The sequence below is a fragment of the Dermacentor albipictus genome, chromosome 1 (genome assembly GCF_038994185.2).
Source record: "Dermacentor albipictus isolate Rhodes 1998 colony chromosome 1, USDA_Dalb.pri_finalv2, whole genome shotgun sequence".
Taxonomy (NCBI): Eukaryota; Metazoa; Arthropoda; class Arachnida; order Ixodida; family Ixodidae; genus Dermacentor; species Dermacentor albipictus.
In genome coordinates, this window is record NC_091821.1 from 397,209,853 (window position 1) to 397,236,515 (window position 26,663).

At 46.5% G+C, this 26,663-nt stretch overlaps 1 protein-coding gene across 3 annotated transcripts in view; it reads left to right on the forward strand.

Annotated features, from left to right (window-relative positions):
• Positions 1 to 26,663, forward strand: part of LOC139054676 (multiple C2 and transmembrane domain-containing protein 1-like) — a 270,471-nt gene that overhangs the window by 153,373 nt on the left and 90,435 nt on the right. For all 3 annotated transcript variants that reach the window (XM_070532088.1, XM_070532089.1, XM_070532087.1), the window contains exons 3-4: positions 15,418 to 15,760; positions 25,804 to 25,889. In XM_070532088.1, the coding sequence (XP_070388189.1) occupies positions 15,418 to 15,760; positions 25,804 to 25,889 (429 nt within the window). The remainder of the gene's footprint in view (positions 1 to 15,417; positions 15,761 to 25,803; positions 25,890 to 26,663) is intronic.

Below are 26,663 nucleotides of genomic sequence, written 5' to 3' on the forward strand. Positions count from 1 at the left end.
CACATTCTTCGACTCTGCATAAGGGCAGATTCCCGTCTTTCTCGCGCTCTCCCGAAGCCTCTCGGGGTGTTTGCCGCACACAGAGGTCTGCGAGATGACCGCGAGGCTGCCCGAGTGTGTGTCACCGTGAAACCACTGAATGCAAGATTTCATTCTTGTTCATCTCTCTTTCTTCCTTTCCTTCCTCCTTTCTTTTTCTTTCTTCCTTTCTGGCTTTCTTTTTGCAAGGACCTACTTACTGCGTCGGCGAGAGCCTTCGTGTTTGCGAGAGACTATATTTGTATACCAACAGCGGGCGAGAGCCACTTTGTGCTGCGCGGTCGATGTGCGCATATATCGTGCGGGCGTCAGTATACATGCGTGCGCCTTGTGTTCCCTCTCCTCCTGTGCGTTCTACCGTCTTTTCCTTTTCCGATCGCGCTGATTCCTCAAATAATCCGCCGGAGAAAGGAAATGGCATTCATCGGGACATGGTTCTCGTAACCCGAGGCGGAAGTGCTGAAACTGCACCTTGCCAAAAACAGGGGCTCGTCGATCCTCCTCCGGGCTCCTTGCGCGGCTCTTACCATACAGTCGTGCTCGTAACACGGAGGTCCCGTTTTTCTTTCTCTTTGTTTTTTTTTTCGCTTCTCTCTTAACAGTATCGAGATGACACGCGCACGACACATCCTGTCGCTCGCCGGAGGCTTGCTTTCGCAATGTAATGGCTCGTGCATTCCCCACGGATTTGTCGTCAGAAGAAAACTGGAACGAAGTCGCTGTAAGGGCATGTGCTCTTTGTAAATCCCACATATCTTATTTTCATTTCGCTTCCATACTTTTTAGCCGGCATTGGAGTGGAGCCTCTTGAGGCGTCGCGTATACGAAAAACGTTTTCTACCCGGAAGTTATTTAGCTTCGTACGCTTGCATTCGTCAGTGAATGTAGCGCAAGATGGCTATAGCGTCTCTTTTCACGGTGCTGAGGAGCGCATTCCCGGCGCCTAAATGTGGGTATCGCAGATACCCACATTTAGGCGCGCACCCAATTTGTGCAGTCCGTTTACGTGCCCCGTCCGTGTCCTCCTTTCAGCTGGACGATATGTCATCCGAATAGAGGAACGCCCGAGAGAACACGCTGGAAGCACTTGAAAAATGAAGCGACCCCTCAAAATACGCTGTGGGCATGTGTTTATTTGCTTATGCATGTGTGGGCATGCGCATGCGCTGCGAGTTTGTGTATTTGTGTGCTTGCGCGGGTGCGTGCACGCGTGTGTGTGTGTGTGTGTGTGTGTGTGTGTGTGTGTGTGTGTGTGTGTGTGTGTGTGTGTGTGTGTGTGTGTGTGTGTGTGTGTGTGTGTGTGGGCCCATGTGTGTGAGGGAGAGTTGATCGCTCGAGTGCAAACATTCTGCAAACCCCACTTATTGTATTCGCTGACAGAGATGAATGTATACCGCGACGCAGGGTGTCGAACCCGAACCGGACTGGAACTGAACCGTTATTTTTTCCCGCTATCTGAGAACCGAATCCGAACCGGCTCGACAAAGCTTTCAGAAGGCACGTCAGAGATGAAGCGTTAGAAAAAGGCTCGAAGCCGTCCGCAAATTCTGCAAAACAATTCCCACGCTACGGGCAAGACTCAAACGACGTCAGACAACCTCGACTCAGTTGCGACATTCTTTATGTTGTATATTTTTGCGTGTGTGTGTGACCAAAGATGCCATTTATGCGATGAAAAATGTGGGCACTCTACACGTACTCGCGCATCTCGCTCCGGCAGAGGGACCGGGAAAATGCTGTTCCACTTTCTGCTCTGTTTCGGTGCTCCACGCGGTCGGCTGAGCGGATGTCGTAATCCATCTACTCACGAGAAAAGTCGTATATACACCTGACGTCCTTTTCGATGCTGCTTGGTGCGACCGGATAATGCTTTACCTGACAACGACGGCGAAAGAAAGTGGGAAGGAGACTCCCCGGTTTAATCTCCAGACCGGGACGCGTATTTACGGAAATATAACAGCACGTTAGAATTGTTCGTAAGAGCAGGCGTCGGCCAATGGCCAAAAAAAAAAGCACTTACGGACGGGAAGTTTTGTGAATTCGGCCCCAGACACATGGGTGATGAAGAAGTAAATATTTTCATATGGAACTCCAAAGAATTTCCAAGGTGGTGCATGTTTCCTCGACTTCGCACGGGTGCCAGGCCATCGGCTGTTGTAACTGCAAAATAACACGACTGAGATGAGTAAAAATTTAACTACGGAGTTCTTCGTGCCAAAACCACTTTCTGATTATGAGGCACGCCGTAGTGGAGGACTCCGGAAATGCCGACCACCTGGGGTGGGGCTCTTTAACGTGCACCTAAATCTAAGTACACGCGCATTTTCGCATTTCGCCCCCACGGAAATGCGGCTCCGTGGCCCGGATTCGATCCCGCGACCTCGTGCTCAGCAGCCCAACACCATAGCCACCGAGCAACCACAGCGGATTACTGAGATAGAGTAAACGCAAGGGTGATCAAAGGTGTTCAACATGACTGATTTTTGCGCTGTTCTACTGCGCTTTTCTTGTTTTTTTTTGGGGGGGGGATAGGGGCATGGCTTATATTTCCTTTTATGCGAAGCATTGCTTCCCTCATTTCAGGTAATTTTCGATAAGTGGGTGGGTTCCTCTCTCGCCTTGTTTTGGGTCTAGTTAAGAAAAATGGCTGTGGCTTAGCTAAGGTTAAGCCCAGGATGCGAAGCATACTAGCCTTTATTTTAACGCGACAGCGTTAAGGAGCTCGTGTCGCAGAAAAGCCGGTGTCGTCGGCGTCGGCTCAGACGTGTGGCGCTTGCTCAGGCGCACATTTCGTTGTCGCGCCGAACGCTGCGTTGCTCGACGCTCACCGCGTCCGATGCGGGGCGCGTAGTCGCTGCGCCGTAGCAAAGCCTCCTAGAAACAGTCTCTGTAGCACGCCGCAACCTTCGCTTCTCATTCCAACGAGCATCTCTGTCTCCAGGAGGCACCTCACCTCGTGAGTGTCTGTCTAGCAGAGGCAAGCGCAGCTGCTTATATACCGCCGCGACGCCGCGAGCGACGGCGCGAGTTGGAGCCCCGTTTCTCCTCTGTCGTGACGTCACGGTGTCACGTGGTCAGCCTTGAAGGCGGCGCCGCGAGCGACGGCGCGAGTTGGAGCCCCGTTTCTCCTCTGTCGTGACGTCACGGTGTCACGTGGTATTGAAGGCGACACCGCCGCGCCTGAGGAGCTGGGTTGAGCTCTAGTAATATGCTTCGCATAAAAGAAATACGTGACTGACGGTGGGATCGAACCTCTGTCTTCGAGTAATGGAGCCCGTTGATTTAGTCATCGGGCCGCCAAATGGTTAAATAGTTTTACCATGTCGTAAAAATTAGGGTGACGACCGCTTTGAGGCGGAAACTAATTATTCAAATTTTATTTTCATGTCAATCATCACATCAAATACATTAATCCACGCAGGTAGTTCGGACTGTGCCCCGCATACCGGGTGTATCAGCGAACACTTTCTAATTAAAAAATATATTTGGCTGTGGTAGATAGCACCATTCTAGTTCGTGAGCTGGTCTACTCGAAGAGGCAGACATTACTTGCAGAAAAAATTGGAATGCATAATTGACTAATTAACAAAATATGCACTAGTTAAAATTTTAACTGATTACCTAGTGGCACTTATTGCAACCTACAAATTCAGCCCGGGAGTTTGCAAGACGCATCCACTTGAAACGAATGCTCAGGATGACACCAGTTTCGAGACATTAATTCCTGAATTTAGCGGAGAAATGCATTTGCGTTCCAGTTACTTTTGTGATTCAATGCGTAAAACGACGTTTCGTTAAGAAAGCAAGTGAACAACAGTGCATTTTTACCGCAAGTTTTACGGCGCACATCTCGTAGATGCTGTCATTCAGACAATTCTTTTCAACTGGATATACCTTGTAGTCTCACGAGCTAGAATTTTACTTAAATTGCAATATGTGCCATAAGGTAATTAGCTAACAACTTAATTTGTGAATTTTTGTTAATTACACAGTTACGCATTTAATTTCTTTTTTTTTTTGCTAGTGATGTCCGCCTTTTATGGAGTAGAATTGTATCTGCCACAGGAAATTAAAAAAAATTGAAAGTCTTCGTCGAACACCCTGTATCTCTTTTGCATACGCGACACTCTCGATTAAGTTTTTGCGCACAGAACGTACGTCGGCATCTGCATGCTTTTCTTCTATACGTGTCTTCCATATACTGTGGAGGCCTACACAAGCACGCTGACGTCACACTGTACGTCTCTCTTGTATTCACCTGGTGGAAATACGATTGTATATGTGTCTAAAGGCAATTCCGTATGAACAGTATGCTGAAGGACATCCCAGAAAAATATGGGGACCCGGCAGTCTATGAAAACACGTCCTATCGTTTCCAGTTTCTTACGAAGTAAGCATCCATTGGACCAAGGTACGAATAAGCCTTTCTGTTCAAGCCAGGTTTTCGCAGAAAGAGCTTTACTATGCCGTTTTATTAAAATAAAAAGAAAGATCCCCGATTGAAATTCTGTCACTAGTGCTCAACCACTTGTTGAAAAAACGTCATTGTATTGTGTTAGAAGACGAAATAACATGCTACTCATCCAGCTGTATTTCATTTTTAGGGTTGCAAAAAACGTCATTGTATGGTATTAGAAGACGAAATAAAATGCTACTCATCCAGCTCTATTTCATTTTTAGGAAAAATAACCAATTAAAATTACTCTTGACAACGACCCGGGCGGTCGAAAGGTTTCGTTTTCGCTCGACTCCGCGCCGCCCACGCTTTCGCGTTTCAGCATTTTCGTTATGGCGTAGTGCTGCGCTGGTTTTGCTGGCTCGCGAAACTCGCACAAAGCACGAGTAGCAGAGAATTGAACTTCCATGCTATGCCACGGGATACCCGAACGGTCTACGCCACTTCACCGAATAGCAGCTGCAGCGGCGAATCCACCGCTCTGTCTTGGCTGGGTGCCGCCGTCTGTCGGGCGTAGTTTTACTCACCGATGGCAGCAAAGGGCGGTGATGGCGTATGCAGCGTCACCACTCCCCCCGGTGGGTGGCGGGAGATTTGAATTGCGAAAAAGGTATTCGGACCCTTCAGATGCAATGTTCTCGTAAACTAAGTCCTTTTTTGGCACGAAACAAGCGTTGCGAGGTTTCTGGAATGATATTTAAACGTCGACTTCTTATGTGTTTTTAGTGTCCCTTTAAGTAGCATCCTTCCAACTCTCTTCAGCACACATTGTCCCACACCTCCTCTGTATATTCAGCAATACATGGGAATAGGAACCATGGTATGAACTCTGACTTTGTAGGACTTCTGTTTAGCTGCCGTGCTTAAGAGTTCCATGGAAAATCGGGCATTCAGTATTCGAAGCGCGAGGACTACTTCCTTTACGTATCCTTTTACAAGACCACTCGGTGCACTGCATGAGGACACCACAAACGCAGGCACAAGAACACGTAAACTCATGCGTATCAAAGTGCGGAGAAAGCTATCCGGCTGATCTCTCAAGAAAACATACCGCTACACGCCGTGTTGCAAAAAAAGAAAAAGAAAAAGAAACAAGAAAAAAAGTGGGTGAGATTGAGGCTTCCATACTTAAGTGAACAGAAGAGATTGCACCGCCTGGGTTCTCTCCCATCCAGCTTGATTCCCAAATGAACACATCAACGACGCGGTGGCGTTTTTGCACATTGACTCCCGATGTATGTAACTCACACTTCGGACAAAAGAAAAAAAATATTACATATACGTGACATGCAAACATGGACGAATAACGACCTTGCCACCCGTTACCTTATTCCTCTATCATATTGTTTTGCTCGTTCCACAATGCATCTGCGTCCTGATAACAGTCAAGGTGCAGTCCAAGATACTTACCACGCAGCTGAGAATACTTTATGAGCGCCAAATATTTCAACTCATCATCCGATTTTTGTGTGTCAGACACCACAACTCCTCTCTCAGTTTATCTGACATATCTGACATATCTGAGTTTTTTACGGTACTTTTCAATTACAGATATAACCTCGCGAGTTCTGTCTGTGTGTGAGCAAAACACAGCGACGTCATCGGCATACGCGAGGACCTTCACGTGGGCCGCTTGTAGTAAGTAGCCAGCTGCCTTATCACTGATTAGGACAGAGAGGCACAGTTGTCGAAAGTTGTAAGCGAGAGGTACAGGCGCCCAAATCTTTAACTGGTGTGCGGGAGCGGCGACCTTTCCGTGCGTCAGCGCCGTTTGACGGGGCGAGGCTGGAAACAGTCTGAGGCTAAGCGCATGCGGACAAAGCGCGCTCAGCTGGGCCCATCGTCTACTAGGCTGTTTCCAGCCTCGCCGCGTCATACGGCGCTGACGCCCGGAAAAGTCGCCGCTCCCGCACACCAGTTAAAAATTTGGGCGCCTGTACGGGGATCGATACCCCGCACCTCCACCAGATGTCACGTGGTCGTGACGTCAAAGAACACAGTAGCAATACTGTGAACGACAAAACAAACTTTTATTGGGCGAACCTGTGCCCACAAAACAGGCTACACTTATAGCACAACGATAGCGGCGAACACGGTCGGCGATCGTCGAAAATCTGATCAGCGGGTAACGCGCGTCGGCTTTTATACAGCAGTCGTCGAATGTTCCAGACTAATCGTTGGGGCCCGCGTGCCTGAAATTAAATAACACAAGGTTCGGCGACAACAGATAGCCGGGTAGAAGCATCGATAACTTTCCAGAAACTTCGGATACATGCAGGCGCGTGCCGCGCTGTGCGATTACATTTCTTAAGCGGCGAAACGTGGTCACCCGATAAAGATAAGTGCACGTGTCAATATAAATGACGCCTGTCGTGAACGCGTCGAAGGACACGGAAAGAGTGTACTGGACGCGTTCATGCCAGGCGTCCTTTAGATCAAGTTAAGCATGGGCTTCAATTTAAGATGCATTTCTGAATAGAGAGGTTAGTCGCAGATAAAGTCAACATCCCGTGTTTCTTTCGCTTACGCCCGTCGGTCATCTGTGTAGAACCGGATCATCGACAAGCCGTAAACTCGTGTCAAACGGCCGGAATACGAATCATGCCGCTATCCGCTTACGATCGTCGTCGTCTTCGCTGTCGTCTTGCTGCAGTAGTCACACACATAACTGCTCGTCTTACACGAACACGTCGATCCACCTGGAAACGCTTCGAGGAACATGGAATGATGTGGGATAGCCAGCCGCCAACAAAATACTTCGCATAGTATTGATGCCCACAGTGGGTGGAATCTGTATAATTCTTTAATGCGTAAGCATTCTTTGATGAGAACCCCAGCAAAATCTGTCCGTAACGCGAAAAGTGTCAAAATAAATGCATAACTGGCGAATTTAAGACATTTAATCGTCATAACGGCGTACGTGTAGATGCTTTGTGTCTTTAGAATCGATAAGAATAAAAGGGAAAATGAAAAAAAAAATACATGCATATATTTAGTAAAGCAATGAAGGGGGATAGTTGGTGAACGTTCATGGTTATATTGCGCTCAGTTTTACAGATATTAAGTGAAGGACGGGACGTGGACGGACGTAGCGCAAGTCCGTGCACGTCCCGTCCTTCACTTAATATCGTCTGTGTAAAACTGAGCGCAATATAACCATATACATGCTTAATCTCCTGTGGGAGTTATCTAAATGATGCGTAAGCATTTGCTACTAATACCCTGCTGTTTCGCCCTCGTATTCTGCTATGTTTGGTACAATTGCGAGAAACACCGCGAAGGAATCGTAAAACGGAGAAGCGCGGTTGCAACACCGCGATTTTAACTGAGACCAGCATGAGACGACGAAGAAGGTGCGAGTAGTAGCAGTGTTCACTCACGTTATATAATGGTGCGGTTGCACGATGCCGCTGCTTCGTGGACGATGAGCACTGGCCGATGCGTGCTGTGGCACGTGACGCAATCGAACGGTGTCACGTTTGGTAGTAGACCTCGTCCCTAGACGCTGTCTCCTCTCGATGGGAACCGTTATCAACCGTGGTCGACCGCACTCTGGTGGTGGCTGCGCATGGCGCGGTCGCGTGGGTCCTATCTTGAAAGCGATCTGCGATGGGGACAGAGTGCGCCGAGCGCTGATAGCTTCGGGTGCGCTGTGTTCTCGCCGCTTAGTTCGCCTTGGCGCGAGAGGCAGCACGAAGGTCAATTCGCTCGCTGGTGCGGGCCCTGTGTTGAAACCCGTCGTCTTACGTAACAAACGGACAGATTTCCTCGTTGGGTAGGCATAAAAATGCTTACGGAATAAAAAAAAGGAACATATATATAATTGTTTTCGTCATGGCCCCGTGAAAGCTTACTTTCTCACATCACTGCTGTGCGTGCAAAGAAGCCTGCTTTGTGGCTGCAGAGTATAAAAAAATGATATGCTAGCATGGTTGGTATAGATGTGATAACAGTGTAATAGTAGATGATTGGTAGCATTAAAAAACTTATGACGTCACCGCACTCAGGTTGTAAGAAAAAAGCAAATAAAATAAAAAGGAAATAGAAGTAACAAAAGTAAAATTGTACAGAACGCAGCAATAAAAGAAAGTTATCCCGTCTTTGTAGAGAGCGGAATCGTGTTTGGAATGTTATGATATGGTCTAAGCAGGATATACATAAGCAGCAAAAATGAAGCAGTAATTCTGAGGATTGCCTACTAATGCGTAAGCATTCTTCCACACAGTAAAGGCGACGGGTAGATATGCATAAGCTAGGAAAAGCAAGTAAGCAAAAACGAAGTAACAGTCGAGGCAAGGAATGCTCACGAATTAGCCGACAATTCTCAAAATTTCTGTACGATTCTTTGCATCTATTTGCTCTGCCACTTCAGGTCGAAGTCGTATTCGTAAATCCAAGTTTCGGCGTCTGTGACGACGCTTTGGAAGAATTCGTCACTGATCGTCTGATGTTTTTCAATCATCATCTTTTTCGTCGCAACTTTTTCTCGGTAGTCAGCAGTTGCGGCACCACCTTGGCGGAAGCCTTCACGATTTTCACATTTTCAGCCAAATACAGTGATCAGACGACCTTCGCAAGCCAAGTACTTCCGCTATCATTCAATCAGCCATTAGGTTATCCCTGAACATAAGAGAATGCACACGATTGGTGTTTGGTGTTTTCGTTTTCGTACGAGGCGAAGGGGTATACTGATGTTGGATCGTCCTTGGGGTCCTCACGGCTATACCAAAAATGCTGGATCCACTTGAACAGAGTTATTTCCTTTGAGGCGTCGTTTCCATGTGCCTTTTGCAACATTCGATAAATTTCTTCGCCATTCTTGCCCAGTTTTACGGGAAACTTGATATTCATCGGTTGTTTCGTCCGTTCGTCAACCTCCATTTCGACAAAGCATTAAAAGGGGTAGCACAAAAAAGCGCACGCATAAAATTGAAGCTTGTGACACAGCACTTTACTAGATGACAACTGAGTCATTTCTACTAGACAGAGCGGTGCTTGTGTTCCCTCTCAAGCTCTTTGACGAATCACTGCTTACACTTTTGGGACATCCCTCTCATGTATGCTGAGGTGTTGTATGGATTTGAGATGGCGTATCTGCCAAATTTTTTTATCGTGTTTAGAAAAAGTTTATTTCAATAAGAGACGATACGAGCACTGAGTCACAATCACGGCACAATTCCACCAGGACGATAACATATAAAAGAACGAAACACGGCACGTTTTCAAAATAGTGTCCGAGTCCTCACTCACCAACATATAATCACATATACCCACGGAAAAACACAGTTACACATAAACTAAATGCCACATGTATAAAATGATGTTTCATATATACAGTGTTCACTATGGTTATGTGCAATAATGATGTGACAGAACACTTTACACAATTTTGAAGTGATGTGCACGAGGTGTGTATACACGTTTAGAAAAAGTTTATTTAAACAAGAGACGACACGAACACTGAGTGACAATCACGGTATGATTCCGCAAGGAGGATAACAAACCCAATTCACAGTAACAGTCTCGACACCATCATAGGAACCAATATCTCACACCTCATGCCAGCATATCCTTTCAAACAAACCCCGTTCACGGACTGTTTTTCTAAACTATATTTTGCAATATAACTTTCAGAATTAGTCTCAGCCTTGCAAATTTAGCAAATAAATGAAAGATTTTGCTCTAGAAAGTAAGTCTTTTTATCCAAATACGGTGAACGGGTTATTAAGTTTTTTTTCTAAACGCTTTTATTTGTAGCGATAGTTATGACCTTTCGCACTTACTACAGAGCCAGTGCAAATTGTTTGCTTGCTTGCTTGCCCAATTGCTTACTGATTTGCTTGTTTTGTGACAGGAAGTGTGGGCCCAGGATCTCAGACGTGCAGTGGGGAAGACTAGAAAACTATAAGAGCGTACAGGGCGCCAGTTTGCACGCAGACGTATAAATGACAGAGGCAAATTACCTAAGCGTCGAAGTCTATGACCAAAGCGATCATGCAGTCTCAGTTTTACACTAAAGACGTCCTTCATCCGAAACGTCTTTACACTACCCAGCGCGCCCTATAGACGAAATGTGGAATGCTGGCGAAGTCGTCGACCACTCCCTCGCGCCGTTGCGACGAACACAGGGCGCCGGGCAAAATGTCGGTTAGGCTTTCCAGGACTTGCAAGCAGGCACGTCCTAGGCTCTTGCGACGGAAGCTTCTCACGCGGTGCAGGCAGAAGTGTGGGGCCGCCTTGTCATCCTTGCGGGCCAGGTGGCGTACGCACTGTGCGACTGCCCAGCACACGGAGTCCGAAGCCCCAAGCGCCCGATCGTAAAAACGGCGATGGCCCCCTTCAGCTCTTCGGTACGCGTCAGCGGCGGAGCCGAAACTGAATCATGACTGTTTGTTTGTTTGTTTGCAGTAGAATGCTAACAAATTTCGAGAAGCTTCGCCTTTAAAGGCACGTTTATAGTCTGACGTTATCGGCGCGCAGGTGAGCGTCGCCCGACGCCGGGCGCGTCGGAACGCGTTGGCCGCGTCCGGTTACGTTGGTTGCGTCAGTGCGTCGAACCATCGGTCGAACTATAGACGCAGTAGTTCCCGCCCACGTGACGAAACGTGTGCGGGAGCAAGAGTGCCCTTAAGAGCATAGAGTTTTCTACAAAATTACTAGAGGGAACTCTGGCGCCGCAGTCGTTGCCCTACCATGGGAATGATGGGAAGTACATGGATTTGTCTGATCTTCGTGCTTGTGGATTCAGACGTTCTTGGGGCTTTGTATATTACGCTATATAAATCTTATTGTCGTATATTTCAACGCAATCTATATTCTTCGAAGTGCAGAGGACGCCGGGAACGCGTACAATTGCTATTAATCGTAACGATTGAGCTTGTCCAGGTGGCCAAATCGAAACGCGGCAAGCGTCTCAAGGCACTGGCATGCCCGCGATAAATTCATAAGGGCGTTTCATTCGCTTGTCGATACATGCGTCCGTTGCTTAATGATTTCAATATCAGGCTTTTGTGCTAGAGTCCCTGTGTTCGAATCCTGCCTTCGGGCAATTTTAATGATGTTTATTTAATTATTTATTACGCAATACGCTGTTGAAAATAACGAGTTTACAAAGTCAAAAAGCCGTTTGAAGCCAAAAGTACGAAGTTTAGGCAAATCCATGTACTTCCCATAATTCCCATGCTGGGACAACGGCTTCCATTCCAGCTCCCGTAGACACTAGCGCCAGAGTTCTCTCTAGTAATTTTTGTAGGAAACTCTATGCTTAAGAGGAAGCTTTAGCTCGGGCCCAACTCCGACGCGGCCTATTCAAATACATGTAAATACGCAAAAACGTTTTTCTGAGATAAGCCCTGGACCATTTTAATGAAATTTGTTACATTTGAGAGAAAAAGTTGAATTTTAGTGACTGTTGGAAGCGGAAATTCGATTTAGGGCCTGAATTTTGTTGAAAAGATTTTGAAAAATTCGCAAGCTTGAAAGAAATAGAAGCATGAAGTTTACAAATTAGTAGCTCTGCATCAAAAACAGATATCGCGGTTCTGTAAACGGCACCCGTTAGATAAATGAAAGGGGATAAATTCAGTATGTCATTTTATAGCTTACCTGAATTTGTTACGTTGTATACAAGGGTTCTGCAAAAGCAGTATTTCCACATGACTAAATTTTTTTGAGATTCATGTGTAACATATCAATTTTGTCCGCTTTAGATGTACTATTAGATGCAATTGTCGAAATTGTGATATCATTTTTCATTGCCGAGTTACACAGTTGTAAACTTGATAGTTTCGTTTTCTGAACATTTTAGATTTTTGACAATTTTTAATAAACAATTGATGACTAAATCAAAAATTCAAAACCAGCAGTCACTTGATTTTAAGGTTTCCTTTTAAATGCAACAAACCTCATCAAATTTGGTGCTGTGGCTGCCGAGAAAAGCGAATTCTCCTTTTATACGTATTTAGATGGGAGCACCCGAGCTAAAGCTTCCTTTTAAGCGCTTTAGCCCTTAAGAGTGCAACGCGACAGAATTCAAAGATCCCTGACTACTTCTCAAGCTTCCCGGCAACTGCAGCTTATGTAACCGTAATGTTTATCGGGAAAAGCCGGCGGTGGACGCTATGCACGAAGGCGAGCTCTCCGGTAGAAACGCGGCCTCTTGCGTGGGCCGATCTCGGAGGCAATGCACAACCGCGCCAAAATATTACATAATTTTCAGGTTTATGTTATTTTTTTCGTACTGTTTATATTTAAGCCTGAGAAGATTTAACATAAAAGGCATGCGCTGTCGGTGTTTTGTTTCATGACATTTGTTTGTGGGCTGTCATCCTCAAAATTCCGAGCAATAACTTTGTCAAGAATGTAAGAAAATTATGAGCAACTTTATTGCTAGAATGGTGTGGCAATGTAACCCCCCGTATACCGCGTGCCTTATCGCAAGGCGTGGCATATACATATACCTAAATATATACTGAAATTTTCGCTCACGGTGAACTCTCCCGACACTGGATTTTCTGCGACAGGGGCCCATGACGCTGTCGCATTAAAACTGGGCGAGTTGGTGCGCTTTATAATTTTACAGTAAAAGCAGCGTAACAATAACAGCAAAACAAGACAGAGAACTACACAGGACAGGCGTTGAGCTAACAACGGACTGGTTTATTGCACATAAGAAAGATGACATACAAACATTACGTCTGCGCGCGCATCCTCAGGCTACTGGTATGTGCCACATATTTCGAGGAGGCTGATTTCACCATCGTGCAAGTTGATAGGTGGGACGGAATTGCCATGCTCGTGGTGTTTCTTCTGAGGAGGTCTACCACGATATCACGTGCTTTTTGATCCACGTACCTGAAAATGACGTGCGTTCTTTAAAAAAAAATTGTTTACAACTACATGAACGACAATGTGCTGAGAGATGTGGTGACGGTGTGCCCTTTAAATTGTTGTTTTGCTGGCGTTGCCTTTCGTTAAGGCAGGCGCTAGTCTGTCCAATATACATTCTTCTACGCGAAAGTGCAACGTTATAAACAACAGCATATCCCACTTTCGATCGAGCTGAAAAGTAAACTTGGCTGAGAGTCCTGAGCAACCTGTGTCATTTGCTTTATTACGCAGACTGCATGTTTATGACGCTATCATTCACATCAGGGACGCAACTTGGATGAAGTGCTTAGGCGTGGCGACCTGCTTTACTTGGTGGTTAGCATAACCTAACGTGATGGATGACTCAGTTTAATGTCGGGCGCACTTCTCTGCGGGGGACGTGGGCAACCAGGAAAGATCGATAATGACAGCACCGCCGTCAGCATGGAACCAAGTTTTAGTGCCGCAAGGCCCGCGGCTTAGCTTTCAGTGCATTTACCCTTTACTTTTTTGTACTCCCAGAAAAGAACGAATTCTTCGGTCCCCACTTACACCCGGAGGAAAAAAATGAAGAATTGAGGGATAACGTTTTTCAAGCGATGATATTGGAGGAACTGCCGCTCAAGAGAAAGAAAAGTTGATTTGCCTGTTTTGTTGCGTGAACCACGCTGTGGCTTAGCGTTCACGGAAATCTCGCGTTGAGCGCGATGTGGCGCGATTTTGATGGAGACGTAAGCCAGGAAAGTTTGTTCCTGAGGTTTACGCGTGCATTAAGAAACCCAACATGTCCCAGCTTGATTGGAAATCCTCCGCTGCGGCGTTGTCCTCATGTTCCGCTGCGCAGCATTGGGACATGAAATAGCGGCCCTTTAAAGCCTTTCAGCGGCCCTTTAAAGCATAGGCTTTCCTAAAAGAAGATTACTAGAGGGAACTCTGGCCCTGTAATGGTTTAGACGCCATGGAAATAGGTGGTGTCCAAAACATGGTGTCCATGACGTGTTTCTGGCAATGCGATTGTTTCCGGCGTGTGTAGTGAGTAAAAACATAGCCTTCGAGATTGGCTTATTCTGTGGGAGCTTCCACGTGGGCGTACATAGATTTGCCCAATATTCATGTTCCTGGCTTCAGACGTTCTTCTGGCGTTCTTTATTACGCTATAGCTATCGAAAATTTCGAGAACGCATATCCTTCTAAACGCACAAGGCAACACGTTTCTGCGCACATGCCGTGACCACGGAAAATTGTTGCGTTAATAATGCCTCACTTTGTTTAAAATCGTTAATTTGCAACTCCACAAAGTCGCTTGAAGTCAGCAGGACGACGTTTCGGCAAATCTATGGACTACCCATAATTCCAATGTCTTCGGAATTGCCATACTCGTAACTCGCGTAAGCCACTAGCACCCGAGTAACTTTTGTAAAAAAAAACTAGGACTGGCACCGACGCGAGGCATCTGTTCTGTGTCGCTTGTTATTAGGAGCTGATTTCGCGAGGCCTCTTCAGTGCTAATTGCAGTGGCTGACAGCGCTAAGTGCGATTTCTGCAGCGGCAATCACAACATGGACCTCATATCATGTCACTGTTCTCGATTCGATATACAAAGACTATCCCATTAAGATGCGATGCGGCGTCTAGACGGTCGACCGCAGTCATCGATCGATCATCGTCCAAGAGAGCAGTGAAGGGACTTTTGCGCTCTTCGAAAACGACTGGCTTGTGCGAGCGCCTTGGACTATACGTGGCGCTGTCCGCACACGTGCGCACGTTCACCCACTGACCTCCACTAAGCCCTCTAGTGGGGATAAGCGCAATCACCGCATTCCTCTTTCCCTTCTTTCGCTTCCTCTCTTCCCCTCTCCCGAAGGTAGGGTAGCCAACCAGACGCTTTTCTGGTTAAAATCCCCGCCATCGCTTTTCCATTATTTCCCTCCCTATGCTATAAATGGTATCTAACATACGCATTGTCCTGTCTTGTGTAGATGTGCATTCGAGAACACGGTGATCGTCCGAAAACCGCTTGCCGGCCCTCGCGGCCACTGCTGCTGCGTGCGCAGGGCGCCTGAGCAGGAGCCATCCGGACGTGTCGTCCTCGGACCTCGTCGGGCTGGCCCGGGGGGACTCTGTGGCGTCGACGCCGTGCCAACGGCCCGTGCCCGGCGGTTGCCGGGACCAGGCCTCGTACTCGGACCCCACTCTGTTGAGGAGCAGGCGGAGGCTGCGCCAGCAGCAGCAGGGAGTCTCGGTCGACGAAGACACTTCGCTGGACGTCACCGCCACGGCGCCAGCGTTGTTGCAGACAGCGCCGCCGGCCCCGGCGACTCCGCCGGCATCGTTCGCCAGGGGAGTCCTAGCGACGGCCGAGGGCGGAGAGGAAGTCTTCCCGTGCAAGACCCGCAAGTGAGCGATATGTAGATTGGTATATGGCGCGTGCGGGAGGGATTCGCTGTTGCGGTATTCGGAGCACAGCCTATCCCTGTGTCTGTCCGTTGTTTTCTTTCACTGAGCCAGTATACGTATGCGCTCCGTGTCACAGGCAGGTTTTCGGCGTGAGAAGGCAGGCCTGCTAGAAGACACTATAACTCAGGAGAAACGACATGTGTTGTCCTTGGTGTTTATCTTGCGTTTGTTTCTCTCCTATAGGCCTTCTTTCGTTTGCGACGTCCTTTTCGTTCCTTCGGTGTTCGTGTCCTTCTACTCCTGGCCTTTCAAACAAAACAAATCTTTGCCAAGGCGCATCACCTTTCTGTAGTTTTTTATGCGGGTCGTTCGTTTTCTCCGCTCAATATCCCGTATTCTTCGAAAGTGCCACTACGGCGTGCCTCATAACCAGACAGTGGTTTTGGGGCGTTAAACACTATAGTTAAATTTTTAACACTGAGCTCTTAAGCTAGAGATAAGTTAGCGCCCGGTTAATCCACGATCACTCCGCATTTTCAAGCGTTCACCAAGCTTGAGAGATGCACGCATACTTCTTTCCACTCGCGCTATATTGCGGCGCAAATGCACCGCAAGAGCGGAGGTCCGAAAAACAAATTTGGGAATTGGGTCGAATTGACTGAAAGCACTAAAGGACGCAGTATATCTGAATGGAAAAATGAAAAAGATAGAGGATATCTATGACTAAGCTTTGACTAGTTGGAAGACGTCCAGTTATAACGTGCGTCTTACATCGTCTGTCATCCAGAAGAGAGCGGAAGTAGCACGTGCGCTATAGCACGGAAGTGTTGCCACTTTTCATGCCAGGCTTGTGCTTGTCGCGATATGTAGTACGTAGCTGTACGGCGGCTGTTCATTAATCCTATACAGATGCGCAGTGGTCCGTGCTGTGTGGAGTGACCCTGGAGCCCCGGTTTACTGAAATCAAAGATGAATAATGCCGGAGGCCACTCTTCGCACTAGTACCGCGGCGTGTGAATGACTGTTTCTAGCCGCAGTGGTTCGAAAGTATCGCTTCAATTATTCTTTTTTTAACGCGATAGCGTTAAGGAGCTCGTGTCGCAGAAAAGCCGGTGTCGTCGGCGTCGGTGTCGGTGTCGGCGTCAGGTGTCGGCGTCGGTGTCGGCGTCAGCGTTTTGCGGCGTTGACCGTGAGCGATAAATCACGGCATGCACTCCATAAATAAAAAGCAACTTCCAAGATGGGCTGGGTGGGAATCGAACCAGGGTCTCCGGAGTGCTGAGACGGAGACGCTACCACTCAGCCACGATTTCGATGCTTCCATAAGGTACAAACGCGCCTCTAGTGAATGCGGTGTTGCCTTCGAAACGAGCCGTGGAAAGTTATACTGTGGTGTATATCGGTAATTATGAACATGTAACTTACAGAAGTCGCAATTACACGAGTAGCGAAGTGCGTTTCGTTGCATTTCTTCTGCGCTTTCCGCACACGGAGAGCCATCTTGCGGCAAACACAGAAGACCCCCTCCTCTCCATGTACGGCGCTGCCCCGACAGATGGCGCGCCACGTGCGCATTGGAGCTGTCGCGGCTCGCTCCCTCTGTAGAATCAAGCGTCCTTCCTTTCTTTAGATCACTATCTCTCTATCTCTCTGCCCGTGCCGATCACGGCGTTTGGCTGGCGTGCATCATTTCCCCCTCCGGGATACCGAGTTCTTTGGTTCGCTCCGCTTGCTCAGGCGCACGTTTCGTTGCTGCGCCGAACGCCGCGTTGCTCGACCATATGGCTCGACGCTCACCGCGTCTGATGCGGGGCGCCTCGTAAGTGATGGCTGCCCTGTAGCCCATTGTCTTACACCCATTGGCGGGTCGACGGGAACGCTATCGCGTTCCACTCTTGAAGGCGAAGCTTAAGCGTCCTCCAATTTTTTTTATTTTCGATGTGTGCTTTTTGTATGACGAGTCATCTACCCTGTAGAGCACATCTTGGATGCGCGAGTTCTTAACTGGCCGGGCTTTATGTAGCGATTCTATTCCACTACTATTCATCCTCACTCTTCACCTGTGGTCTCCTCACGTTGTCCTCGCGATCGGCCAGCCGTGAATGGTGGATGATAACCTCATAAAAAGAAAAAGAAAGCGAAAGCTTGGGAGTCGTTTAAGCTTCGGCTTTAAGAGTAGAACGCGATAACATTGAGTCCCAGACTGCTTCTCGCGCTTTTCGGCAACTGCAGCTTTTGCAATTTCCGAAAAACGCTTGCGGCTAGCGCTATGCACGAAGGCGAGCTTTCTGGTTCTTTCTTTTGCTTTCCCTCGCGCAGCCGGAACGGCTGCTGCCGCAGATGATGATCTTGATGATGATTTATTGGTATCGCATTTGAAACCGGACGTTATCAAATAGTCACCTATAGCCTGCTTGATTGAATCATGTATGCTATACATGTTTTTTATCTAGCATTTTTCTATACATATCCTTATTTTTTTTTACTTCAAAATCTACCTTGTACCTCTAGCTATGACTGTATACCCGGTCGTATCAATTTCTTCCCCGCTTTTTTTTCCACCAATACTTTAAGCGTCTCCTGCTTATCTCGAGTGCTGACCGGTCGACGCTTTCGTCCACGTTAAACCCAAGCGCTTCCGGAACGTGTATGTTACCTACGGTTATCAATGGATGAATCCTTTCGCATTCCATTAGAGTGTGCTGAGTAGTTTCCGGATTTTCGCCACAGCATACAGATGCCTCACTTAGTTCCGAATATTTGCTCCTGTATGTTTTTGCCATAAGGCAACCGGCTCGAGCCTGAAATACTACCCTTTGTGTCATCGTACAGATTTTCCCTTCTAATTTCTTTCTTCTGATTCTTGTAAATCCACGAGGTCCTTTTTGTTTCAATTGTTTACATCAAATTCTGTTTGTCTCTGTTCCTCTAACTTTCTTTCTGATGATTCCTACTAGTCTATCTACAATTTCAGTTACCCTGTACTTGGCTGCCAACTTTCTTTACCTCTTCCTCCATTCCGTGTCCACGCTTTTCAAGTACAGATAGTTGTTCACTTTAGTTGCGAGTTTATTTTCATCCATGTTCCCGAGTCTTCAAAAGTTTGGAGGACGCATAAGCTTCGCCCTTAAGAGTGGAACGCGATAGCATTCGAAGATCCCTGACTGCTTCTCACGCTTCCCAGCAATTGCAGCTTATGTAACTGCAATGTTTACCGGGAAACGCTAGCGGCGAACACTATGCACGAAGGCAAGCTTTCTGGTAGAAACGCGGCCTGTTGTGTGGACCGCGATGTGGTGGAGGCGAGCGCCATCTGGAGGTGTTGCAAAGAACTGGGCTTTATGGCCTTTGAGATTTGCGAAAGGGGGTTTGTGTTTTGAGTGTACGCGTGACAGAAATTTGTTTTCTCGCATATTCTCGTGTTTTCTCGGGTTTTTGCGATCTCTGTTATTGGCTCTTAATTCACGTTTAGAAATTCTGATGCTATTTGCTAGTGTTTTTCGTTAGTATCTCCCTGAAACTTTAATGCTAAACGTTTGTGATCGCTACCCACGCAATTTTTTCTATGTTCGTCTGTTATCATTTGGTCTAGTTGTTCGTAGACCATTTCTTAGACTAAGGCGCAGTCTATACATGCCTTTTCGTATTGTCATGTCAGCTGTCCATGACTCTTATTCTCACTGTTAGCTGCTATAAGGTTGTGTTCATCGCACAGATCCAGCCCTAGGGAACCGTTGTAATCAGCATATCCGTTTAAATCACCTATGTGCGCGTTCATATCTTCTACTAATATCACGTGGCCGGATTTCTCGGACTCATTAACATCGCTTCTAACGTAATCAATCGATTCATTATTTTTATCTCTGTTATTACTGCCTGTCCATAGCTAAGCTACTCCGAGCCACGTCTTTCTGCCTTTGCCACGTGCCAATAACCCATAAACGCTCCTTACACTTCTCTTTTACCCCGTGCCACTTCAAACCTCGCCAAATTAGCATGCCTACGCCTCCGCCTTTCCTTGACCCAGTCATTTTGTTGCACTCATCTCGTACAAAACTGTCAATAACAGGCGGCTTCTGCAAATCTCGTAGATGCGTTTCGGTCAAGGCGCACACACTAATCGCCTCGTCATTAAGGTGCGCTTGAATTTCTAGCGCATTGAATTTAAAACATGAATTTCCAGCCTCCGCGCATTTCCAGATGCGCGGATGCGAGCGGCATCTGGTGGTGCTGCAAGGAACCGAGCGGCGCGCCGCTCCGTGATGGGTGGAAAATTTTCGCTCGCGGTCAACGCACGGTCAACGCCGGATTTTCCTGCGCACAGGGGCCCTTAAAGCTATCGCTATAAAATGGACTCGAGTGAAAGAATACTTTAATTGTATCGGCCCTGATATCTTGTTCTTTGTCATGCTAAAGGACAACTCGGGCGTTTTTTAAAACCATATGATACTGTCATTTTCAAATGACATTGGCAGTCCTGTCAGCGGTAGGGTGGTTCAGTTTGCTTAGAAATTCATCAATAACTGTAAATAACCAATAAACGAGATACCGAAACCGAAACGGCTAGCTGCTTCGTGTGACGTCACGATGAGTCGACGTCAGATTCTACACTACCACAATGTAAACGCGTGCTAAACATGCAGTACACGTGGCGCTAACGCAACGCAGGGAGCTATTACAGATATTCCCGACTAGACAGCGGTGATTTCAGCGACAGTGGTGGTGTAGTCTCTGACGTGACAAACACAGGGTGGCTAATAAAGAGTAATGAGTCGGGAACGCGCAACCAATATTTAAAATTCATTTTCAGGAAAACTAAATGACTTGCAACCGTATTGCTCGGCACTGAAAATCAGAGTACAAAAGAGGCCGCATATTGAACGTTTTATTAACATCAGTGGACATCGAAATATCGCCGCTTAACTATGAATAAATGAACGAATTAATAAATAAATGAAATTTATTGAAACAGAAAAGTGGAGACGGATACCTGAGAACCGAAATTCTTTCTTTTCTTTTCTTTTTTTTTTACTGTGGAGTAGACTACTACCAGTTCAGTGAGTGCGCGCACTAGATACATTGACCGATGAACAAGTACAAATGACTGTAGTACATCTTGGCCTTCCTGTGTGGGTAGCGTGCCCGACACTAATTTAATTCAAACCCGGAAATGAAGTTCCCGCGAAGGAGTATGCTTTCTCCGACGACCTCCTTAGGGATGACACATTGCATTCCTTAAAAAAAAAAAAAAACTGTATGCGACGTGCGTGAGCTGTTTTCTCACTTAATTTTTGTTCCATCGTTGGCGTCTGAATTTATGCCGCTCGCGCACTCAAAGAATAAAAAAAGAGAAAAATGAAGCTCTGCGAAATCTTTTCGGTGGTAATTCCTTTGAGACTGCAGGTTTTCCTAGGCGAAAATTCGTTGCTCCAGCTTCGCCCTTCGCAGCCCCGTACTGTTTGCCAAAAACAACTGCGCCCTTTTGCCTCCTGACGTGGCCATGTGTGCGAGGACCATAGTCGTCTCACGCCGAGAAGGCGACTAAACATGGCTGCGCCTTTCTAGAGTGTCACGTGCGGCAGCACGTCCAGGTTTCGAGCATTGCGCTTCTGTATAGTTTGCGGTTTACGATTTACCCAAGAACAGACACGCGATGGTTGTGCATTGAAAAAAATATGCTGCTAGGAAACTGCGAAGGAGTGCGGCTTTGCTTAGTTTTATCGACGGCGAGCGGGTGAGAAGTTGCTGTCTCGGAAAAAAAAAGAAAAGAAAAATGACTATGATATCTGTAGTTCTATGGACGATGTAACTGGTGCTAAATGCGCAAACATAATCAGCGGTAGTTTCGTTTCGAATGAGCCGCTGTCGTTAGGCAAGTTTGTCTTTCGGCGAAGAAGACGAACATTGGTTTTTCCCTTTTTTACTCTTTACCCTTCGTCTTCCTGGAGGATGGGAAAGAAAATGCGGGCTACAATATGGCTGTCATTATTATTAATATTATTATTATTATTATTATTTAAACATAGATAAACACGTAACATTACACACATGCAGTGTGTGAGCAATATATAGGCGAGAGTGGAGCGCCGTACTTGAGAAGCTGTCCCTAAAATGCGCCGCGGAAGGTGTGGAACCGCGCGAAGCGCACAGCGCACGAAAAAGATTTGTGGGACGCCTTTCGCAGCCTGAATCGATACGAGTGGCATCACTGCGAGGAACAGGAACTGCGTGCTGCCAAATAAAGAAAGAAAGCAAGATAGAGAGAGAGAGAGAATGCAAGAGAAAGGAAAGATACGGTCACCGACAGAGAGGGCATCGATTCTGAACTCAGGAAAAAAAAAGAAAGAAACGAAAAGAAGAACGTTATCTTGTCCCGAACCAGGACTGAACTAGAAAGTTATTATTATTTTTTTTTCATTCGCGAAGGAAAAAAAAAAGGAACACAACGCTGTCCGGTTTAGTTTAGCCACCATTTCTGGACCTTTTCATCTGTGCATTGTTTGCACTCATTGTCTGCCTCATTCGTAAATGCAGACGAACTTTCTTTTTCATTTTACGAGTGGCATTATCCTTATGGTTTTCAACGTGGCGCACTCGGAAGGCAGCCGTGTGTGTGAAAAACTTGTAAGCACTTGAAATCGGTGACTACCATAGAGTTTTCGGATGGCTTGAGACAAGCATCGTCGTCGTCGTCAACGTCATCGTCAACATCATCAGCCTATATTATGTCTACTGCAGGACGAAGGCCTCTCCTTGCGATCTCGAATTACCCCTGTCCTGCGCCAACCGATTCCAACTAGCGCCCACGAATTCCCTAATTTCATCGCCCCACTTAGTCTTCTGCAGTCCTCGACTGCGCTTCCCTTCTCTTGGTACCCATTCTGGAACCCTAATAGTCCACCGTTTATCTCTACGCATTAAACGACTTCTCCAACTCCATATTTTTTCTCTTAATGTCAATGAGAATATCGGCTATACCTGTTTGCTCTCTGATACACACCGCTCTATTTCTGTCTCTTAATGTTATGCCTAGCATTATTCGTTCCATCGCTCTTTGTGCGGTCCTTAACTTGTTCTGAAGCTTCTTTGTCAGTCTACAAGTTTCTGCCCCATATGTCAGCATCGGTAAAATGCACTGATTGTACACCTTCCTTTTCAAAGATAATGGTAAGCTTCCAGTCAGGAGCTGACAATGCCTGCCGTAAGCGCTCCAACCCATTTTATTCTTCTGTAAGTTTCCTTCTCATGATCAGCGTTCTCTTTGAGTAGTTGACCTAGGTAACCGTACTCCTTCACAGACTCTAGAGGCTGTCTGGCGACCCTGAAGTCTTGCTCCCTTGCCCGGCTATTGGCGATTATCTTTATCTTCTGCATATTATTATTCAACCCTACTCTTACACTCTCTGTTAAGGTCCTCAATCATTTATTGTAACTGATCCCCAGTGTTGCTGAACAGGACAATGCCGTCTGCAAATCACGGGTTGCTGAGATATTCGCCTTTGATCCTTACTCCTAAGTCTTCCCAGTTTGATAGCTTGAACAATTCTTCCAAGTACGCAATGAATAGCATTGAAGAGATTGTGCCTCCTTGTCTGACCCCTTTCTTTATAGGTGCCTTCCAACTTTTCTTGTGTAGAATTAAGGTAGCTGTGGAATCTTTTTAGATATTTCCCAGGATATTTGCATAAGCGGCCTGTATTCCTTGATTACGTAATGTCTCTATGACTGCTGGTATCTCTACTGAATCAATTCAATCGCTGAAATGAAGAAGCGCTTTCTGGATGGGTGGTCGCTTGTGATCATAGTGGTGTGTAAACTGAAGTAGGAGCGACAGGAATGAAGCATAACTTTTGAAGTGCTGATTCTGAAGTGTGCTTTCTTTCTTTCGATTTTTCTCCCTTTTTTTTTGTCTATCCGTGCAGCTCACGAGCACCGTCGGTCTTTTGTACGAAATAAATGTATGCTGCTTTCCTGTAAAAAATGTCAGGTTGCACAAAAATACGTAAGCCCGTTCAAACCAGTTTGAATAGCTAACTTTTCTGCTCCCGAGTTGAAGCGCAACTGAACCATTTTTTGAGAGCCGGAACGAAAAAAAAAAAAGGGTTTCAGATCGACAATATGCTGCCAGAGCTTTCACAGGCTGCAGGAATCGATCGGCGCACGGGCTTCTTCGAACCAACGATACTGTTGTCACTCGACCACTTCCATAGCGCAGTATTTTTATTTCTTCCTCTCTTCTGCTTATTCATAGTAAAACCTCCGTGCTCCATCAATCATCGTTTTTTCAACGCAGAGTAGTGCGTCTCCCTTGTGCTCTGCGCGAGGGTGCAGCCTCTGTGACGTATCGCAAAAGCATTGAAAGCAAGGCCAGCTACGAGGGAGGGTCTGGACTATATGCGCAACATGGGACCGGACGCTCTGCTTCAAGGAATTCAGCGTCCGTGTTACGCGCTTGTTGCAGATGCGAATCTATACTCTCCGCGGTGGTTCGGCGACTATACAGACTTCTGCTGCTGAGTACAAGGTCGTGGGTACGACGCCTGGCAGTGGCCGCCGCACGTCGATGGGGGCTTTACAAAAAAGAAAGGAAAACGCGCGTGTGTCGTTCTTTTGGCGCACATTAAAACACTCCAGGAGGTCAAAATTGATCTGCAGTCCTCCACGTACAACGGCCTCCCCCATAGTTCACCTTGCCGGTTGGGGACGTTAAAGCTCAAAATTTAACTACACAGGCATAGGTCATACGAAAGTTCCGGTTTCGCACCTCTTGAACAGCCCGGTAAATTTGGCGCATCGTGGTTAGAATAGAAAGTCGCGGTAGCACGCCACTGTATACTACTGAGTCATATATAGCTTCAACGACTTTTCTCCGCAGTTTTTCTGAACGATTATTACTCTAAAATAATTCTACAACGATGGTTTCGAAGCGAAAATGCGAAAAATATTTTTTTTTAAGAAATGAAAATTCCAAGAACATTTATAGTTGATGTTGGAAGTTTACGGACAGCGTGGATCAGACAGAGCGTTGGATCTTCCAGTTTGTGACCGCACTATGTTGTTAATTCCAAGAACATTTATATTTGGTGTCGAAAGTTTACGGACAGCGGGGATCAGACAGACCGTTGGATCTTCATGCAGTTTATGACCGCACTATGTTGTTTGAACATACCATAGTACTTGCTGATAATCTTAATACCAGGCTGCATCCAGTGTCTCGCAAACGTTTGACGCCAACTGTACACGTGGTCGATTACGGCATGGAAGGCGCGCTTTGTTCTTTGCACACCTGGGTGCCAAGTAGATGCGACTGGATCTTTTTTAACGCGATAGTGTCAAGGGCACTGTGTCGCAGAAAATCCAGTGTCGGCGTCGGCGGAGTTGTCCGCGAGCGAAAATTGCCGTACATACTTAGGTATATGTCTGTATGCCACGCCTTTCTACATGACATGCGGTATATGCCGGTTATACATTTCCCTACAAGATAATAAAAGAATTTCAGTGACCCTAATCCGTTATTTTGTAATTTCTTTACTGTATTTGATACTGCATTTGCTAATGCGGCGTTAATATTCTATACTGCTGCAAGCAAAATGTTTATTATGTTATTATGTTCTTGTGCTTACTCTTTTTAATGTTATTGCTCTTGATATTGTATTTGCTATTATCGTATTAATGTTCCATATTCCGGAGTTCCGTGAATATCTTTTTCTTTTGTACTGATGCTTTTTTTTTTGCTTCCTTGTTCTTTACTAATATGTTAACGTATTTCCCCCCTTACACAATGCCTTTCCGAAGGCCTGTAAGGTACGTGTAAATAAATAAATAAATAAATAAATAAATAAATAAATAAATAAATAAATAAATAAATTTTTACTCCTTTTTATGGAAGGGACACTGCGTGATTACAAACACAGTGCTGCCGCACCGCGGAGGAAAGGAGCTCTACCTTTTCTGTAATGAATTCTCTCTCCGTCCGTTGATGCCTGTGGCGCCGTAAACAACTTGCTCACGCTGTTTTCCATGGCGCTCTTTTCACCGCACAGGACGGAGTCGTCGTCTGGCGTGGTGCTGTACAAGCTGGAGGTGCATCTTCGCTGCGGCAAGAACCTGGTCGCCAAGGACGCCTGCGGTCAGTGGTCCGCAGCGCACGCTTGTCCCGCCCGGCTGTGTCCCGCTGCGTCTCGCTCGCTTGTCTAAAGATCACGCCGTGCACCAACTTCTCTGCTGGCCTTCCTTAAAATTTGTTTATTTTGCACCTGGCTTTTGGTTGATTTGCAACTAAAAGCCAGTGCTTTCAACTCTCAATTACAGGCGTGCTTTAGATATTCTGTTTTGTCGAGATCTTTGCAATAACTGGCGTCACAAATAGTCGGCGAACTAAAAGAACGGCCAGTTTCGTGGTGCTCGCGTGGTTGAAATAATCACCTTTCGAAACCGGCTTTGCCGGGAAAGCACGTACCCTACTGCATACATAACCTTGAGACGAAAACACGGTTTCAAAGCCGGGGCCTACGCCCCCCAGGAATGTTCGTATTATTATTATTATTATTAATATTTTTACTTATATACCCCTGAAGTTTTTTGTTGTTTTTGGTTTAAATGTAGACATGAGAGAGGGAGAGGGCAGCACTAAGACCTTAGGGCTTTTCTTGGGCACGGAGAATAAATAACTGACTGATTATTGATATTCATATAAATATTAGTCTCACTATTAAGCGAAGCATAAAGCAAACATTTAAGGCCAGGTTACCTCCTGCGCCTCAGCTGAGGGTCGGAAACAAAGACGGTATGCGGCAAGACGCAGCAACCGAGGACGAAATTCGATAAACGTAGATGCGAGGATCGATACAGTCGAGTGTTGGAGCAACCACACCACAATACACGAAGAAGAACGTGGTATGCA